The 21,451-nt window shown below is 32.8% G+C and overlaps 1 protein-coding gene across 4 annotated transcripts in view; it reads right to left on the reverse strand.

Annotated features, from left to right (window-relative positions):
- Positions 1-21,451, reverse strand: part of LOC132734792 (arginine-glutamic acid dipeptide repeats protein-like) — a 158,638-nt gene that overhangs the window by 122,349 nt on the left and 14,838 nt on the right. For all 4 annotated transcript variants that reach the window (XM_060721645.1, XM_060721643.1, XM_060721644.1 and 1 more), the window contains exon 5: positions 15,514-15,618. In XM_060721645.1, coding sequence (XP_060577628.1) covers positions 15,514-15,618 — 105 coding nt within the window. The remainder of the gene's footprint in view (positions 1-15,513; positions 15,619-21,451) is intronic.

The raw sequence follows: 21,451 nt of genomic DNA on the forward strand, positions 1-21,451 counted from the left end.
TAATTGCTAAAAGTTTCACAATTCACTTGGGCCGCAGACCCAGAGAAAATCAAAGTGCTGCAGCACTGAATGCGACGGACAATTAACCGGAGAGACACCAAGGCTTCTTTTAGAAAAACAAAACAAAATAAAAACAAAACACAAAATATATAACAGAGAAAATTTGTTCCATACAAGTTCGAGATTTGTAGAGCAATATATTTTGTGTCCCCAAATTGATATAATTCAGATTTTCTAACTTTCAAGCACTTAAATACAGAATGAAATTTATGCCTAAAAACTCTGGTCAAACTTGTAAATCAGTGTCCTTATCGATTTATTCTAAAGAAATGATAATGTAAATAGAAAAAAAACTATCAACGAAATATTTCTAGAATAAATCCAGGCAAATAAACTTCAAACATAATACATTGTACATTTGAGAATGCTATTTAGAAATGCTTCGTGTTATATCATAGTGGGCATACAGACAATAAAATATAAGTCATTTGTATTTTTATTTCTCTTGGATATGTCTCATTAAAAAAAAATTGGTTAAAATCATCAGCAATTAATAGTGTATTTCTTAGATTTTTTTATTTACAAGGTAAAGATGTAGAGGCCAGAGCACATCGTTTTTATTTTAATTTAAATGTCACTTAAAGCACTACAGTGTTTAGTTGTCCTTTTTCAACTTCACACTAAATTCCATTTTCAACTTGTTTGCTTCTTACAATTGTATAGCATTTCTAAAACTATTGCTTTACAATCCGCTGGTTGTACTTCCTAATCGCCTGTCCAAAAATCAGAACAGGTAAAGCAGAATCTATTTTTAGAATATCGAAGGTTAACTCATATCATGACCTAGTAAAATATGTAAAACAAACCACAAGAATCGGAAGTAGAACTGATATTATAACTTCCTTACCATGATTTCAAGACTACATGGCGGTAAAGTGTCTTACATGCATTTTCAAAAATAGATATTTATACTAGCCATTGAACTGTATCTAATATATTAATAACTGCTGAATATTCGGCTAAACCCGCGGTATGAGTCACGAAAATTATGTTCTTCTTTTATTAATGCGCGAGTTATCCTAGAGTCACGAAAAAACTTTTGATTTGTTTATAATAATGTTTTGTATAATGTAGAAATATTTATTTCCTACTACTTAATGTCTTGGAACTCAGAGGTTACACTTTATTGTAGTATAATTTGCTGTCCTACTTTTTCGACAGCGGTAAAATCGTTTCAGCAGTAATTTGCATATTTGCGCAAATAATACTACGGACTACAACGTTTTTATCAATAATATACGTTCATAATTTTAACTTGGATAACTTAATTTGAAATTGAAAAGGCTAAATATGGAAGTCATTAAGATATCCAGACAAAGTATGGGAGTTTTGAAGGATCAAATTCATGTACTATTTCTTGGGCTGTTATTGGTTTAGGACACATTGCGCGAGTGTAGCCAACGAAAATCCCATGTGTAGATGACTTAGCTCTGAACGCGCCTGAGGGCGCGTCCGTCGCAAAAACATGGATAAAGTTAGTGTATCTTCAGAAATTTGATCCTTCAACGTTAGGGCCATTAGATAAGAATACAGAGGGCCAATTAATAATGACAAGACTTTCAGCTCAGTGGACGTGTTAATGGGAGATATACAGTTAATAGTGATTTACTAGCTGATAAGCCCTTACTGAGATTCAGCCGGCTGGGAGGGTTTATGCGTAGGACTGTATCCTGCTGTTGCATTTATAAATATTGAATACTTTAGAAAAGTGACATGGGTCTTATATTTTAACATCTTTAAGGTGCTCCCAACCTTGGTATGGTCACGTTACAAATTTTCTATCTTATCTTTAACAGTATCACATACCTAACTGTGCGTCAAAAGCTTTTCAATGAAAACATATAACATTTCATGGCCAATTTAAGTCACATTAAGATGTATTGCCGGTTACTGAAGTATTACCTTAACAAGTTAATAGAAACCTGAGATGTTGTTAACATATATCATACAAGAAAAATGCAACTTCACTCCGGGCATAATGAAAATGTTAAACATTAAAAAAAAAACTTTAATTTAATCTACAAGAAATAAAAGTTTAATTTTTGTGCCTAAAGGAATTTTTCTTAAATCTTAAGATTAGAAATGTCAGAATGTTTAGATTTACATTAATTTCTCCATTATATAATATAATATCTGTCTAGTTGTGTTTTGTGCTACACTGAAACTATAGAGGCCATAAACTTATAATTATTGGTACATTCCTGGTTTAAGACCCTCAGGTGTCCCTCCCTGTAAAAGTTACCGCAGCAGAATCTGAGTAGAACACTAAAACCTCTCCACTAGACTGGATATATTATATATAGCATCTTAATATAAAAGAATCTAATGTCTTTGGCAGGATTAAAGTGGCAAATGATTTAACATTTTACCAACCAACCATAACCTAAACGGCATGGTCTGAGCTTCCTCCATTTGAAGACATCTGATATCCCTCCGCAACAACCATCTTATGTTACATCATGTCATATAGATCTCTTTTAACTTCTACAGATAAGCCTGAGTAACAAGAGCTGACAAACAGAAATTGTCAGAAACCTGCATAACTATTGTCAGGAGTCTACTTAAATATTGTCAGGAGCCCACTTAACTATTGTCAGGAGCCCACTTAACTATTGTCAGGAGCCCACTTAACTATTGTCAGGAGCCCACTTAAATATTGCCAGGAGCCCACTTAATTATTGTCAGGAGTCAGCTTAACTATTGTCAGGAGTCAGCTTAACTATTGTTAGGAGCCAACTTAACTATTGTCAGGAGTTCACTTAACTATTGCCAGGAGCCCACTTAAATATTGTCAGGAGCCCACTTAACTATTGTCAGGAGCCCACTTAAATATTGTCAGGAGCCCACTTAATTATTTTAAGGAGCCCACTTAACTATTGTCAGGAGTCCACTTAATTATTGTCAGGAGTCAGCTTAACTATTGTCAGGAGTCAGCTAAACTATTGTCAGGAGCTCACCTAACTATTGTCAGGAGCCCACTTAAATATTGTCAGGAGTCCACTTAATTATTGTCAGGAGTCAGCTTAACTATTGTCAGGATCTCACCTAACTATTGTCAGGAGCCCTCTTAAATATTGTCAGGAGTCCACTTAAATATTGTCAGGAGTCAGCTTAACTATTGTCAGGAGCACACTTAACTATTGTCAGGAGCTCACTTAACTATTGTCAGAAGCCTACTTAAATATTGTCAGGAGCTCACTTAACTATTGTCAGGAGTCAGCTTAACTATTGTCAGGAGCCCACTTAAATATTGTCAGAAGCCCACTTCATTATTGTCAGGAGTCGGCTTAACTATTGTCAGGAGCCAACTTAAATATTATCAGGAGCTCACATAACTATTGTCAGGAGCCCACTTAAAAATTATCAGGAGCCCACTTAAATATTGTCAGGAGTCCACTTATCTATTGGCAGGAGCTTACTTAATTATTGTCAGGAGCCCACTTAAATATTGTCAGAAGCCCACTTAACTATTGTATAAGGTCTGCTCAACTATTGTCAGAGACCTGCTGAAAATAATTGTAAGGCGCTTTCCTGATAATTGTCAGAGACAAGCAAAACTATTGTCAGGAGCCTGCTTGACAAATATTTGTGTTCAGCTTGACTTTTGCCAGGACATGAAAAATACTATATTATTTCTTAACAATACAGAATAATTAACTTACATAAGTGATACCTCAAGCAACAGTTATATGTCTACAATTATGTGACTGGCCACATATGTAAAGTCTCTGTTAATGATATATTCCAACAATCAACTGCTCTTTGAATTGTCCTGCTGACAAATCCACATTCAATCTTATTCATGAAATACTTTCTTTCATGTATTGTTAATTTTTTCTAAGCCAAATATTTATTTCATAAATCATAACAATTTTTCTAATTTCAAAACATCAAAACATAATACCATTGTCTCGCATAAATACAATGTTTTTGTAAAAATATAATATATCTGTATACGTAAGTAATAATTTCTATAATATCTCGCATACGTCTGTCAAAACCTCCCTTTTTAAAATTTTATTACTTCACCTGCGATGAAAAACCAGACTAATTCAATTAACTTTAAACTTATCGATTAATAACTTAAAAGATTAACGTAAAAATCAACTTATGAATACCTGCAAATAGCTACCTTATCACAGTTATAATTGCATGTTCGGTTAAACAGAATTTCTATAGTTATGATAGGATAAAAATTTTATTAACCAGTTACAAGTGTAATCAGTTGGAAATTTTGATTATAGGATCACAAAATAACATGAAAACAACATTAATACCTTTTACAAAGTGCCTCTAGATTAAGAATACCGATAAAAGATTACTTTAGTCTATAGGATTTTTTCCTATCTTTTTTTTACAAAGGGAAATAACACCAGTATTTATAATATCGAAGGGAGATTATTTTTTTCCCAATTCTGATCTAAATACATTTTTCAAATATTTTTAAAGAAATCTTAACACTTTGGAGAATGAAAGACAACTATAGTTAAACTTAACGTCAAATTGCCCAGCTTCGAATTTGGACTGGTTCACTGCTAGTAAAAGTAAATCAGTCTAATAAATTTATATTTAAGATTCTGTTGACAAGACTAGAAAACTTGTACATTAGATGTTGCAGTACATTAGATGTTGCACTGTTATCAACCACAACCAAAATTTTTGAAGCATCAATGATAGTTTAACTAGAAGCTCTGAGGGGTTAGATCTCATGAATCTTCCTTCCCTGTTACATTACATCTTTTCACCACAAAGTACTTAGTACCAGACCTTAACAATGCAAGTATCTTTTACATAATATTATATCATTATAACATAATAATTATATAAGTGCATCTTTAACCCCATTTTCTTATCATTTATTCTTAACTTTTTGTTAAAAGACACAACAGATAAATATTCGTCACTGCCTTATGACTGTGAAAATTCCTTGTTTTAACTTTTTTTTTGTATAAGTTCTATAATCAACCGCTTTCATTGTGTTCATAAATTCGGGTTCCTGGACAAAGACGTTAAGCCCGCCATACCTCTTACGAGGCATCACCCTAATACCCATATTGCATTCAGATATTCATTGTTAAAGCCTTGCCGATAAAACACGTATTTACTCAGGGATAACAAACAAATCTCCGTCTTTACTTGCCTGTTTAATAAAATTTTAAAAATCCATACTCGAGACACCAAACGCCATAACATGCGGCTCTGACTTATATCTAATTCGCATTAATCAAGTTGGAAAATCTTCCATTAAGCTGCCATTTCAATACTCTCTCTAAAGCCACACTAATTCATGCAATTTTATGGACATCGTATGGATATAAAACAAAATTCATGACGGAATATTTACGCTGTGTTTGGAATGGTATATAAATAAAAAATCACTCTTAACGACACAACATTTTGAAACGCCTAAAAGCACTTCGAAAAGTTTTAATGAAAACAAAAAATTGAGGATAAATCAAAAGCCCATTCTTTGCTTTTTTTTTCTTTGCAAGTTTTGGAATGGCTGTAAGATGTTCTAGATTCCACTTAAGTCAGGTCTTGATAATATCATTCTCGTATCGTATTCCAAGACTTTTAATTTTCTTATCTGTTCATTAATTTTACGTTTCACACACAAAAAAAACATCATAAATTTTGTTCATTTCTTTGCCAAGCTTACAATAAAAACTTGCACACAATGTAATTGATATCTATTCATATGGCAAATATTGTTCGATAAATATTTGATTAATTGTTCGCAACTTTCTTTAGAGAAGTTAATATCACCGACATTATTGCCGATAACTTTTATTGCCATTGAAAATCTGTTTTGTCAATTGATTGCGGACCGAACTGCTTATTTAACTATTCAATCATGTTTGAAAAGTTAAATTAATATGCTAAACTATATTTATACAAGGTTTGCGATCAAACATATCCGTCAAACAATAAAAAAAGAAATAACCAATTCCACTAAGACTAATATTGAATATAAAAGCCTTTTACCTTACAATTCTCAAATAACAAGGCTCTTCAGGTACGCAAAACTTTACAAAATAAAATAAAGTAAGGTTTTCACAAATAAACCAAAGTAAATATCAAATTTAAACACAGTTGTATGTAATCCATTTTATCTTATATTCCTGTCAAACTTTTATTTTTGGGATTTTCTGCCTCTGCTGATTTTTTCTTTTTTTGCACCTAAATTCAAAATACCTGGGTGGGTATCAAAAAAGCAATTTCTAGATTATAAATTATAGGTTTCCCCCTTTATTCATAAAATTTATAGTGATGATATGAAAAAAGTTAATAATCTGGAAATTTCCTCAAATTTACCCCCTCCCCCACACACACTTTTTTTTTGTCTGAGTCTGAAATACAAAATTTGCTCAAGTTTAGTCTAGGTCCTTGCGAGGAAATAAAAAAAATTCTGCCTTACATAACAAAAACTACCTTCGAAATTTTTTTTTAAAAAATCACAATGTTCTTGTATTTGGGGACACTTTGTCCCTAATACATAGCTGTCAAACTTACATGTTTGCACAATTTAATGACTTAATCTTTCAATAATAAGAGTTTCACGTCAAGTATACTAATTATATTAACGTTTCTCCTGATATGACAAGTACCAAACAAACACAGTATAATGGTCAATTACAATACAGGGGAGACAACCTCCATAATTTCAGTAAAATTCAAAACTAAATGGCAGTGCTCAATACATTTGAAGGCTTTATTTTTTTTGCCCCCTTTTTTGACTTAAACTGATTCTAGGCTTAGCAATTATTTTTACCCTGTTATCTACTGAATCTGTGTAAATGAACTTTTGACTAACTCTGAACTTTTAATTTTCTTTAGATTGATTTCAAATATCAAAGAACTTATAACTGAGCAATCAAAAGCCTGAAGGCTTATCAGCTAGTCAGTCCAGGATATATATACCGGTGGCATTAGACCTAGCTATTAACACTCCATCATGTTTGTTTATAATTTATTTAAAACAGTAACAAGCTGTTAAACTTAACCTGCAATTTCGGGAAAATAATATCACAATGCACATGCTTTTTACATAAAGTTATTAAATACAAATATAACAACACATTTGTTTACTTGATTTTTACGAATCAAAATAAAACTAATTAACACAACATGAAATTAACTGCTAGTAATAACAGCTCCTTCCATAGGCAAAAATAAAAAGCGTTCCATAATAGACGACGCCGCTCACCGGCGTCGCCAATCAAAGTCACTGTCAACACTATTTCAGATCAATATTAATTATACAACATTTTATGCATCAACAGTAATTCAAAGCACATTAAAAACAAATGTTGCTCATGGATTTAATTTGTGTAAAATGCTATCGATCATTAAAAGTTTTAAATCTTTCGTCAGTACAAAATGTAACTAATTAAATACCAGACTGTTGCTGGCCCTGTATTTATAAAGAAATTTGTTATGCGAACAGAGACAAAACCGAACAATTATTGGCAAATAACGGCTCTTAGAGAACAATTATTTGCCGGGAATTCGGTACAGAATGCCTAATTTATTAGTCTAAATCATGCAAACTTGATGTCTTAAAAAACAAAATTACTAATTGAGTTGAATTTTTCATGGTTTTTGTTCTTCTATTGTTTCAGTAAAGAATTTTAATCTAAATATGCATCCAAAAAACTGCTAATAATGACATTTTAGTAATCTGGTACCGAATTGTGGATAACACTTCTGTAATCTGAACATTATGATCTTACATCTTTACCAGAAAGAAAAATTAAAATACCTCTTAATAGCAAAAAAGAAATTGAACTTTATTTGATGTCATGCTGCAAGGCCAAAATCCTTCATTTATAAATAATAGAAAAAATGTTCATTTTACATGGTTTTACCAGATTTTCACAGGACACACATAAAGGGTTCCTATTGTAGCCTCAATATCATTTGAGCCGTGTCACGACAAAACCAACATAGTGCGTTTGCGACCAGTATGGATCCAGACCAGCCTGCACATCCGCGCAGTCTGATCAGGATCCATGCTGTTCGCTATCAGTTTCTCCACTTGTTATAAAGGTTTAAAAGATAACAGCATGGATCCTGATCAGACTGCGCGGATGCCCAGGCTGGTCTGGATTCATGCTGGTCGCAAACCCATTATGTTGGTTTTGTCGTGACCCAGCTCATTTATTTTTGCAGACGACAGTGTCAAGCTAGAACATAACTCATATATTTTCTGTTCTTAAGAGACTTAAATAGCAATTTATGCATTTCATTTGAATATTCAAACAAAAGTTCTCTCTCAGTTACTATAATGTATACCTCTTATCCCTTGAATCTTGGGATCAAGCCCGAAATTCATCAATGATCATATTTCAACATAAAATATGAAGTCTGGTTGTTTGATTTTCAATATAAAATATGAAGTCTGGTTGTTTGTTTTCCTGGATGTTTTTTACACCAATTTTTTTAAACAATTACAGTAAAAACTCTGAAAACCGGACCCTGTCCGGAATTGACCAAAAGTCCGGTTTTCAGAGGATTCCGGTTTTCAGAGGTTTTATACATTTATTGATAATTATGATGTGTTTGAACAATGACTTTGTTCAATCATTTTGTATTTACTTTTCAGCCCTTTTGTCTCGGTCATATTTTAATTTCTTTTTGCAATAAATATCTTGAGTAATTAAATTATGCAAATCCAAGAATATAATTCAGAAAATCAGATATTAAAACAACATATTGTCTAAAATATATCATATCTTTTTCATTGGCTTTGAAATTAATGGAATTTAGTATTACTATTAATTTTTTGCATATGATTAATTTCCAAACAAAGATAAATTCAATATCAAATTTTTAAGCAAAACAGGAATCATTTAACAAAAGTTTCCTAATTCTTTTAGACATTTAATATTAAAAATTTTTTTTTAAAAATTAAAAACATTTTGAAAAATCAAACATATATAGGGAAAGACTTATGATGAAAGAGCTATAATTTAATTGCCAATAAGAAAAAATTAACACACACTGAGAAGTGTCTTCACACCTTCATAGGTAACGAGAGGTGATAATTGAACATGTCACCTGTTGAGATTATGTTTTAATCTACATTAAAATACACAGAAAGTTGACACTTGAAATTGCTGTCCGGTTTTCAGAGGATTTTTTATGCATGATTAGCATTAGTAGCCATAGAAAATCGTCCGGTTTTCGGAATTTAGAGGTTCCAGTATTCAGAGGATTTTTTTTCAATGAACTTATAAGGATAAAATATGGGACTTTTGAAATTGTCCGGTTTTCAGAGGTTTCCGGTATTCAGAGGGTCCGGTTTTAAGAGTTTTTACTGTATATGGATATATCTCTGTCTGTGTTCAAACCAGGTACAACAGGCTGTTCAGCTTTACTTACCAATTAGCAATTTTTCTACAATATGAATGACAGTGCTGGCATTTAGTTTTCATGACATAGACTATAAAACCCATTCATCTGAGTCAAGTTGAGAGAACCAAATCAGTATAGATCAAACAAAATTGTTATGTTTTGACTTATTTTATATTGCGATACGAGGAAACTAATTGGAACAGACAGAACTTTCATATATCAAATAGTAAACACACGTCTCCTTCTTTCTTACACACTGATCCGACACCAGCAGGCGAAAGATCACTTAATTTTAATTACAACATCAATAAAACCGACAATTTGCCACTCTACCGGTTATTATCGGACCAACAAAAGGGCCAATAATTGTCCCATTGTCATTAATGCTGTGTTACCATGGTTACACAATGGAATATTTCCAGAAGGCTGGTTCTATATTGTCATCAATAACAACAGAACACTTCCATTAACAGACAAACAGTCAGCGGTATGACAGTCTGAAAGTACCGTCTCTCCAGTCTCTGCCCGGATAATGAAATTACGAAAATCTTTCTATCAATTTTACTCCTACCCTCAAGAATCCAAGATTTTGTATTCAATTTGTTTTCCAATAACATCTTTCGGTGTACGGACATAATCCCCTTCGGACAAAATCCCCTTCATGTATTTTTGTATATCTGGACATAATCCCCTCCATGGGTGGACATAATCCCCTTCATGTGTGAAATTTTGAAGTGGACAAAATCCCCTTCATAAAATTGCTACCTAGGACAAAATCCCCCTCGGATGAATTTTCTTTAAAAGTGTTTATAAAGTTATAAAGTGGGTATGAGAGCATACTGCATTATGCTGTGTGGTAAATATCTTAATGTATAAATAAGTAGAAAATATTTCAGCAGAAAAGCACATTCAATTGGCACATTTTGATCACATTAAAATTGCTTTGTTAAAGCATTCATAATCAATCAAGTATTGCAGTGATCTTGATTGGATTAAATTATCACTCTTTCATCAATAGAAATTGTAACAATGGATAATATATATCAATTAGAATTATCAACTTATACAATCAATGAAACAATTATTGGCTAATAAAAATGTTTTTCATACTAATCAATTTAAAACAATTAAAGAAATTGCCTAATCAAATATGTGTTATGCAGTTGATAATTTACCATAATTTTAATGAAAACTTCTAAACTAAATAAAGGTTAATTATTGATACATAATTATAAATGAAAAAAAACAAAAGTTAATTATTCATCAATTTTTATGGAGCACATAATAATACATTATTTATCATTTTTTATGGTGCATAATAATACATTAGAAACCTATGAAACAAGGGGATTTTGTCCGGGTAGATAAGGGGATTTTGTCCAGCCTTGCAAAAACATGAAGGGGATTATGTCCACCCATGGAGGGGATTTTGTCCGGGTATGCGAAGGGGATTTTGTCCGAAGGGGATTATGTCTGACATTCACATCTATCAGCTAAAATTCAGCACTTTCTCCGATATCTCATTAGGTTGTGTCTTTAACGTTAATTAAACAAAATAATAAAACCTTTTCCTACAGATTTTCAGCATACAATATGCTTCGATCCCGTATATAAATTTATCCTCTGTTAAATCAATGATTTGTATCTAAATAAATTCTTTTAACCCAATATAGCGAACTGATTCCATCAAATGATCCTCTCCTTTTTTCTTTTGCAATCCTTTTAATGGTCTATAAACTCATATACCTCTCATCTAAGACAATGAGGGTTTGAGCCCAATACTAATCAGGATCATATATCCTCAATAAAATGTTACATCCGACATCCGTACCTGGTTATTTGTTAATCAGACAGCAGTAAAATAGAAACCAATACAAGCACATAAGCTTTGGAACCGTCCAGTTAGGTCAATAGAGCATTGAACTGTGAACCGGGCAATATGGGTTTGATTCCCGAACAGTGCAGGTCACTTATCATGTGATTGATCATGAAATCCTTTCTATCGTCATTTGCACTATACCTCTGCTCTGGCATATACAGAAGTTATCAGTTCCTTAAGATAGTGAAGGCAACTAGAACTGGCAAACTGCTTGACAGCCTGCCCTGAGGAACGGTGTGGTGGCTGAACTGTGTTGAACTCATTGTGGCTTACTGTCATGATACGGAGTGAAAACTATCAACACCACCACCAATATAAGCTTTTGTAACATTATGCAGTGAAGTATTATCATGCTATCATGCTATTTGTAGATAACTATGCCAGCAGCTTGCAAAGTGCTCAGGCATCCGAGTATAACAACTTGAACTTAAGCTTGGTAAAAAACAATCTTAAGTCATCGGCAAGACTCAGTCCTTGTATATCTACCCTCAAAACAAAATTTAACAAACAAAAAAATTCAGAGTCATTGGCAAAATTCAAACCCACAACCGTCAGTTCTAGTTAACAGATAATCTGTTACTGGGATCTTAAGCACAGGTCTGTCTACAAAACTAAATTCTATTCCAAACTGGTGATAAACTGTAAAACATAATCTCCCAAAAATCGTAAACAGATATCATGCGTTAAATTACACAGTTACTGATTCAGCTGCTTCAAATTTCACGAAATGATTATTTATTCTTCCCGCAAAAAAAACCCCACCCCAACAAACTCCATCTTCCTAAAAAACATTTAGTTTGAGATAAGTAAATAAACATTAGGGAATGTAAATTTTGCCAGTAGCATGGCATCTAAACCAATTTACTGCACATTATCACGTAATCTACCGAAAGGCCTGGCAGAAACAAATCTGTTATAACAAAAACAGGAAAAAACTTTCCAGATTCGAATACTCAAAGAAAATTCTTCAATTTGTCAATGAGCACTTAGTGCCTTAGAAAAATCCATTTCTTATCAATACATCATCAACCTGTGGTATCATATTACCACATTGCAGACACTTGTAAATGAATATTTATTTAAATCTTGCTATCATATAGTTAAAAGATGTTCATGATTATTTTTAGAATATGAAAAAAAATCCCTATTGTAAGCTACTGCCTAAGATCAAAAGAAATTTAAATCTTTTGTTACCTTACGCTTTGTATGCAACAAAAGGGATAAGCCCTATTATTTCCTTTTAATTTGTAGGGTCTCTATTATGGACCTCCCTCCATTATTCATAGAGTTGTGTCCCTTTTCGAATGCAATGACAACTCTATGAGTGAAGAAGGGAGGTCACTCTAGGGAACAAAAGTATAATGTGTGTGACAGAATTGGTGCCACTGTTTTAATTAATTTGTATGTGGAGTGTAATTGATCAATCTTAAACAAGAAAGAGTAAATTATAGCAAATACCATTACATATAAAAATCTGGTGAGAGCCCTGTATGAATATTGGTTTCAAGAAACAATGCCCCTCATCTTAAATTGACTAAGACTAAAAAACATGGCTTCCCTATGTAAGGAAACATGGGAAAATCTTTTTGTTGCCTAAGTGACCTTGACCTTGATTGAATCAATCGAAAATCCTAAACACTTGTCTATTAAAAATCTGAAGTTGAAAAATGGGAATTTCTCTAAAAATACTGCTTTGATAATTATGCAAGTTTCATGTTGACACCCTTCGAAATGTTTGAATAGTGGGCTTTGTTAAAGTTAAACTACAATGACAACCTTTTCCTAAGCACTAAAAAAAAAATTCCAAAAAATATTCATGAAACTATAGTCATAAAAGAATATACATAAAAATAATAAGACAAACAAGTTCATCACTGAAGATAATTATTTCAACAATAAAACCTCTACTCTATAACAAGAAATAACTAGTGATGCGAATTCTGACAAATTATTCTCTACAGTAAGTTGTATCTAAGGAATAATATTTATACCCAACATTTTCTCCCAATAAAAACCATTATTGACTATAGCCTTTCCGAGAAAGACTTGACTGTATTAGTTAAGAAGATGTATTTTTTTCCATGGAAACCCTATATAAATGATTTGTTGAGGGAATAAATAAACCAAGTCTCCTCATATATGTCTGCATGTTTTTTTTTTCCTTTCTTAAATGTTCGATAATTTACAGACTTTTTCCTAATCACTTAAAAAATACAATTTTTCCTAAAAATCATTTTCAAAATTCACAAGTTTTTCTGTTGTTTCAACTTATTGTTGTTTTTTACCAATTTACCTTATTTCACAATTCAAACATTTCTAAAACCAGTACTGAGACTACCCATAAGTGCTGAAAAACATTATAAATACAATATGCAAAATAAACTAAGATGTCCTCCGGTATCATTTTACAGATTCAAATGAAATTAATGCACAGTTTTTTTTCCCCCGCGGCATCTTAAAGTATATTAAATGCCAAGGCAACCACTGAATTTTCCAATACACGATATGTGAGAGGCGCGATGATGATTTGAAATTCCTTTTTTTCTTTACATTTTGGATTCAAGCATGATATTAATTTTTCTTCTCTTATTTAAACACTTCTCTTTGGCATTTTCTTTTTTTTCTCATTAATTGTGAAAAAAAAATCAAAACTAATATACTGACCACCCAAAACAAAACAGAACATAAACAAGTCACTTAATATGGATATTTATCATGAGTTAAAGATATACTATGCTCATCTTTGAGTAAAATAATCTTATTTGCAAAAATGTATTGAAATAATCTATGAAATTCTTACTGAATATGTCTAATTTGAATAAAAGTATGTACAAACTATGTATGGGAAGCTGCATTCCCTATTACATGTCAAGTAAAGTAAAAATGTTGGTCCGTTCTTAAAAAACTGCCAGTTTTTTTAATGACACTATACATTCATATTGTGGCCTCCCAATAATAACATAATATATGAGCCGCGTCATGACAAAACCAACATAGTGCGTTTGCAACCAGCATGGATCCAGACCAGCCTGTGCATCCGAGCAGTCTGATCAGGATCCATGCTGTTCCCTTACAAACCCTATAATAAGTAGAGAAACTGATAGCGAACAGCATAGATCCTGATCAGACTGAGCGGATGCGCAGGCTGGTCTGGATCCATGCTGGTCGCAAACCCATTATGTTGGTTTTGTGTTTCCACTTTGTGCGAAGTGGAAACATGTTGATTTTATATTCACACAGAGACTGTGTCAAAATGTTCAATATTTTTAAATATCATACAGGCATCAAAAATTATTTTCAGAATAACTTGTCCTGCAGCTCAAGTAGCTTCTACAGGCAACATTTTACTACTCGTCCAGCAGCGAGTTCTTTCAAATTCTACTCATAATTACAAGCTGACAATTTTCAATCTCTGACATGTTAGCATATATATCTTTAAATGATGATACATTTATATGTAGGGGGAAAAAAACGTTACTTCTTCCGTAACAACTTCAACTGTAATTCCCCTATTTTCAAACCAGAGACACTTATAGTCCTTAAACTCAAAACACTTAAGGTCCTTTAATTTCACCATCAGGGGAAAAAAACAACTTTTTACTTAAGCTAATTGGGTCAATGAGATTTCAAAATTACCAAAAATACTATAATTTCAATTTTACGAATTCCCCTTATTAAAATTGACTTACTTAGGTATATCCATTTTGAACTTTGCTAGAATGACTGACTTTGGGTATCTTGAACCGTATGTGTAGAAAAACGACTTACTTTTAGGGTTGACATATGTTGAACTTATATGACAGTGACTTATTCATATCAAATTAGGAAGCTAATAAATTATGTCTTGAAAAAATATCCTTTTACATTATTCTTGGTGTAAGTGTTCTTTTTTATCTTTATATCATAGTTTTGAGACTTTACTGTTGAAAACATGTCGGAGTTAAATCGTAATCCAATACAACTGGAGTGCACACTCACTGTCTGTCTAGAGTATGCTTGTTGATTGGCCAATTTTTTCTGGGGTTTACTTATTGTGACAATGTGACAACAGGTATCGCGTTTTTATTTTTGCCTATGATACAAAAGAGAAAGAAGAACATCAAAACACTCGGCTATCTGATTTTCTTTTTTTTTTTTTTTTGGGGGGGGGGGGGGGGGGGGGGGGGGGGGGGGGGGGGGGGGGGGGGGGGGGGGACATAGAAATAGTAGTAATCTTACTTTTGAGTATATCTATCTTGAACTAAATGCTGGTAGACACTATCCGGTACTTCTGTAACTCTGTAATACCACTTTACTCTCACAACCAATGTGTCCCTCTTTACCTGTAAATATATAATTTCTGTAATATATAATTTCTGTAATTAACTAGAAATATGTCCGTGCCCCACATTCCACTGTGCTGACAGTCTTTGGACAAACTAAGTGATGGGCGTGCAAGGGAAAATCTATATCCCCACCCTTCCCCTACAAGTGGGGGCATAAAAATCAGCAACATAAGATTTCTTTTAGTACATGATGAACCACAACATGGGTGCTTAGTCAATTTTTTACTAAATAATCAAAGACTCAAAGACTTACTGTCTTTTCTTCATTCTTATTTATGATAAAGTAAACAGACCCCTGATATAGTATGTAAGGAACATGTTACAGGAGTTAAGTTCACCAAATGATTTTTTGTGTAAAATATGAGCTCCATTATACTTTGTTTATGGATCATAGAACACCTTTATTCCAGACAAATATTACCTTTAAAATGTTTAGAAAATAACAAATATAACTTCTTGATGTTTAAATTCACCAATTAAGGGGACGTAACTAAAACATGTAAGCTGAAATAGTCTAATTATCTATATAACTTTATTAAACATATAAAAAGTGTAACAGTGAAAATTTCAATAACATGCAGATTTTGACAACTTAAAAAACAGTTTTAAACACTTAAGGTGTCAAACAGACAGGTTACCTGCCATCAACAAAACAACATAAATAACACAGAAACAATCATTTAACCCAGAACAAACAAAAGGCAAAAACTTTCCCTTCAAAATATTTCTCAGATCCTACAAAAAGAAATATTTGGTTTAAACTTCTTCAAATTATAAAATAATTGCTATCATATTTTATATTCAATAAGATTAAAAAATTTTGAGTAGATTGATATATTAGCCTTTTCAAAAAAGGAAGACACCAAAATTCTCAGCAAATATATAGCTTTATATATACACTTAATAGTTATAGTCTTCTTGGTTTGTTTTTTCACTGTTTTTGTTTTTTTTTTTGGGGGGGGGGGGGGGGGTGGAATATTACCATTTCAGAACATTATCCAACAACCCATTGAAATTGGGAATTTTAGCGAAGATGTTTTGGGAACAATGACAGAATTAGCAGGTGCCCTGCATTATGAATCACATCTGTATCATGGTAAAATGCATGTTTTAACGTTTAAGATTATCATAATCTTTTGTTTCATATACTTTGATTATCCTTGAAAAAAAGCATTTATTATCAGTTTTACTTTTTTCAGTAAAAAGGGAAGTTTTGTCAGAAACTAGAAGTGTGTCTGTACAACACAGACACACCTATATCCCACTGTTTTGTCAGTCTGTGAGCAGACTGTGAGACCCATGGACAAGGGCAAATCTATTTGCCCCTCGCCCTATTAAGTGGGGGCATAAAAAGGTTGCTTTTTTCAATTTCAATTATGAACCAATATTGGCTATAAAACTTGCGATAATACTGCCTTCTATATGGAAACCAAACCAGAAACACATAATTACACTTTGCATGTTCTTTAAAAAAAAAAGAAGGACATTATCAAATATAACAAAACATGTTTGGAAAACATTGTGCACATACTGTGATAAATGCATTAAAAACTACACTCGATTTTCATTTATTACATAAAATACTTGAAAATATATGCATTTAATGTCAGTTTGAGTGAACACCTTGTTGAAAACCCACTTGAAAACAATTTATACAGGCTCTTCAAGCAATTAAGGGTTTTACATATTATTTGTTCTACCTCCAAGAAAAACAAGCTCGTTTCAGTTTTCAAGAGCAATTTAGACAAAACTTTAATTCATAGCAGAGTGGCGTCCGAATATACTGCTGTTTTGTTGCTTGTTCCTGTTGGTAATAAATATTTAAATTATCTTTTTTTGAAAACATAATTTTTAAAGGTGCTTGCACACAGTTGGAGTGAAATTTACAATGTTCACTTTCACCTAATTTGTTTTAATGTTTATATAATATATTCATTTAAAATAAAACCAAAAAAAACACCAGTTTCACAGTCGGTAGCTTGTTAAATTTGTAAAAGTACATCGACTGTTAATCTTTTTTTATGTTATTATCTTGTTCCAAAACTTCTCTTTCTTCTTCTGTTTTTTTTTCCATATTTGCATAAATGTAACTTTAAACCTTTTCACTCCGATTGTTTGTAAAAGTCATAAGCTGAAAACAATTCTTCAATGATCTTTTCTATGAATGCAGCTGCAAATTTTATATAAATTTAATGCGAAAAAAAAACATTTCAGGAGTATAATTATTACCATAATTAACAATCAATTTAAAATTGAAATCATGGCTTATAAGGACAGTATGAAAACTATCTGCTTTATAGTCATACTGAATTTTAAAAAAATAGGTAAAAAAACTTTGTAAATTTTGTATAAACACATTACTGCTTCGCTAACGAAATCAGACTACATATTTGATGCATGGTAACAAACTGGCGACATAGCACCCTGGTGGTAACAATACTTTAACCCTGTGTTAAATGAGCTGTAAATAATAATATTTATCTAAATTAATCTTCCTTTTAAAACACCTGTTTAATGTCAGTGATACAAAAAACGAAATTTATTTATCTACTTTTTATACATCTCAACTTTTTATGCATAACGATGAAAGACTTCAAAGATGTGTCTCCAAAATCTAGTCCATTCTCTTCTATTTATTCATATTAAAGTTAAATTAAAAATATTGTCAAAGTTTCTATTATTTCTATTGTTACTGTAAATTAATTTTTTTAAATATCAGAAGTATAATTGGTGTTCTTCTTTAACCTTTCACCAGCTGGAACCAAGAGTAATTTCCCATTGCTCAGGCCAGACTGCACCCATGACTTACTTTAAAAATTTTCATCAATCCCTGTAATTGATAATGGATATTTCCAGAACTGGTCAACCTCTCTGAAGAATTTCAGCAGTGAAGACCTTTGTCAGAATTAAATCGTATACCCATACATGCACAGTGCATGAACTGAGTGCAGGTATTAGTTACCTACAATGCCTGTCAGGGATAACAAAGAGCATGATCATTGATTGGCTAATTTTTTTCTGGGGTTTACTTATTATAACTACAAGGATAAAACAAATCATATTCATTCAGATGCTTGTTCATTTATTCTGGGGTTTCATATTGTGACAACAGGGAACGTGTTTTTATTTTTGCCTATGATACAAAAGATTATGATGATGAAAACACTTCGCGATATGATTTATACTCGAGGGCTATGCCTCCTCATACAAATCAGATAGCCTTGTTTAAACAATGCTTTTCTATAACATATAAGCTCAAGTTTTTATGACACACTTGCCATATTTAGCTCAATATCCAGGCGTGTAATAGTCTACTTGATCAATCTAAATACATATCATAGGCATCAAGCTCGTTTTTTGACAAAACCAAGCGCGCAAAGACACCCGATATATTAACAGCATTTCAAAAGATAATATCTACTTTTAATGCATATATTTTTTCCCCTTTAAACTATTACCTAGGCGATAATAAAACAAGCCTACCTGTCGAGAAAACAGCACTCGCCTTAAATGTCAACTCCTTATGTGTTTCATAATAAAAGTAATCCGTTAAGTTCATGAAACCGGAGGAGAAGAAAAAAAACGACGTAACAACAAACTTTCAAGCCAGTATACGTCTGTATACTTGTGTTAACAAATTTGATACATTGTTTATTAGAAAACTTCACTTGTACGCTATTACGAAATGCTTTAAAGAAGATGATATATTACGATGTTGATTTACGGCCGACATGAGACGGGCCAACATACTAACTGATAAAGCTATATCTTACGCGTAGAAACAGATTAAGTACAATATAAGCTTGTGTATACCTCATCATGACGATGTGATAATACCTCATTCATTTCTCAAGAGCAATTTGATTTATGTCAATTACAGAATATTTTACAATTTTTTTTTCAATATCATTTTAAAAGGGCGAATACAGTTTTTTTTTATCTGAGTAGTTTTTACCTTTAATATTACCAAATTTCTTTAAAACGGCGAATGCAGGAAGGCGAATGCAGGACTTTTTTCATCCGAATAATTTTCTTTTCTCTTATCATCATTAATCTTTAATCTTTCACAATACTTTGCATTTTTCTGGTAATAATTTTCTTATTCCAGGATTGAAAACATCATGAAAATAGAACATGGACAAGAGAGGGTAAAATTTACCCATATTTGATATTTTTCCAGTATTCTCCATTAACCAGGTATGAGTCAAACCTGTTGTGAAGAATATATCTCTATTAACTTAATAAAGGCACCTGAAGCTAGTGTCAGTGAAAAAAACAACAACATATAAATGACTGCACAGGTATGGCTCTAAATTTGTCTTAAAAATTTCATGTTTACTTCCACTTTAAAAAAAATTAATAGAGGAAACTCTGAAAGAATGCCTTACACAGCAAATATGAAAATCTGAATAAATCTGTACATGGACGTTAGTGGTCAATGCAAGCTATTGTATGCCTCCCCCCCACCCCCGGCAGCCCCTATCCCAAAAAGCACTGACCCTAACAAAAATCAGCACTTAAGTATGAAAATGGTGAAATTGTGAAAACAAGATATGTTTGTAAAACATGTATGCCCCCTGTCAGCAGCCAATTAGTCATGTGATAAGGTTATTATGCATGACTTCTGACCCAGTGATCAAACAATTAATAAGGGTTATAAAGTATCTACTGGTCATGACCTTGACCTTTGACCTCTTGACCCAAAACTCAATAGGGGTCATCTGCTGGTCACAACCAATCATCATACAAAGTTTGAAGTTCCTAGGCCTAGGCGTTTTTAGTAAATTGATCAGAAACCGTTTTTACCTACAAGGTCAATGTGACCTTGACCTTTGACCCCTTGACCCCAAAATCAATAGGGGTCATCTGCTGGTCATGACCAATCACCATGCCTAGGTTGAAGTTCCTAGGCCTAAGGGTTCTCTTATTATTGATCGGAAACCGTTTTTTTACATACAAGGTCAATGTGACCTTGACCTTTGACCCCAAAATCAATAGGGGTCATCTGCTGGTCATGACCAATCACCATGCAAGTTTGAAGTTCCTAGGCCGAAGCGTTCTTTTAGTTATTGATCAGAAACCGTTTTTACTTACAAGGTCATTGTGACCTTGACCTTTGACCCCTTAATCCCAAAATCAATAGGAGTAATCTGCTGGTCATGACAAATCACCATACCAAGTTTGAAGTTCCTAGGCCTAAGTGTTCTTGAGTTATTGATCAGAAACCGTTTTTACTTAAAAGGTCAATGTGACCTTGACCTTTGACCCCTTCACCTAAAACTCAATAGGGGTCATCTGCTGGTCATGACCAATCATCACACAAAGGTTGAAGTTCCTAGGCCTAAGCGTTTTTAGTTAATTGATCGGAAACCATTTTTACCTACAAGGTCAATGTGACCTTGACCTTTGACCCCTTGACCCCAAAATCAATAGGTCATCTGCTGGTCATGACCAATCACCATACCAAGTTTGAAGTTCCTAGGCATAAGGGTTCTTAAGTTATTGATCGGAAAGCATTTTTACCTACAAGGTCAATGTGACCTTGCCCTTTACAGTGTCTATTCTAGGAATTCAAAACTAGGGGTGATTTTCCCCCCTCTATTTCAAACAAGAGGGCCATGATGGCCCTAGATCGCTCACCTGAATTATCAAACTCATCCAAACAATTACCTAGACAAGCATTCTGACCAAGTCTCATGACAGGTGAGTCAAAAATGTGACCACTACAGTGTTAACAAGGATTATCCATATTTGAGCAGTGCGACCTAGTTTTTTACCCAGGTGACACATATTCAAACTTGACCTAGAAATCATCAAAACAAACTTTCAG

The sequence above is a fragment of the Ruditapes philippinarum genome, unplaced genomic scaffold (genome assembly GCF_026571515.1).
Source record: "Ruditapes philippinarum isolate M1 unplaced genomic scaffold, ASM2657151v2 ctg1067_1_1_1_1, whole genome shotgun sequence".
NCBI classification, from domain to species: Eukaryota; Metazoa; Mollusca; class Bivalvia; order Venerida; family Veneridae; genus Ruditapes; species Ruditapes philippinarum.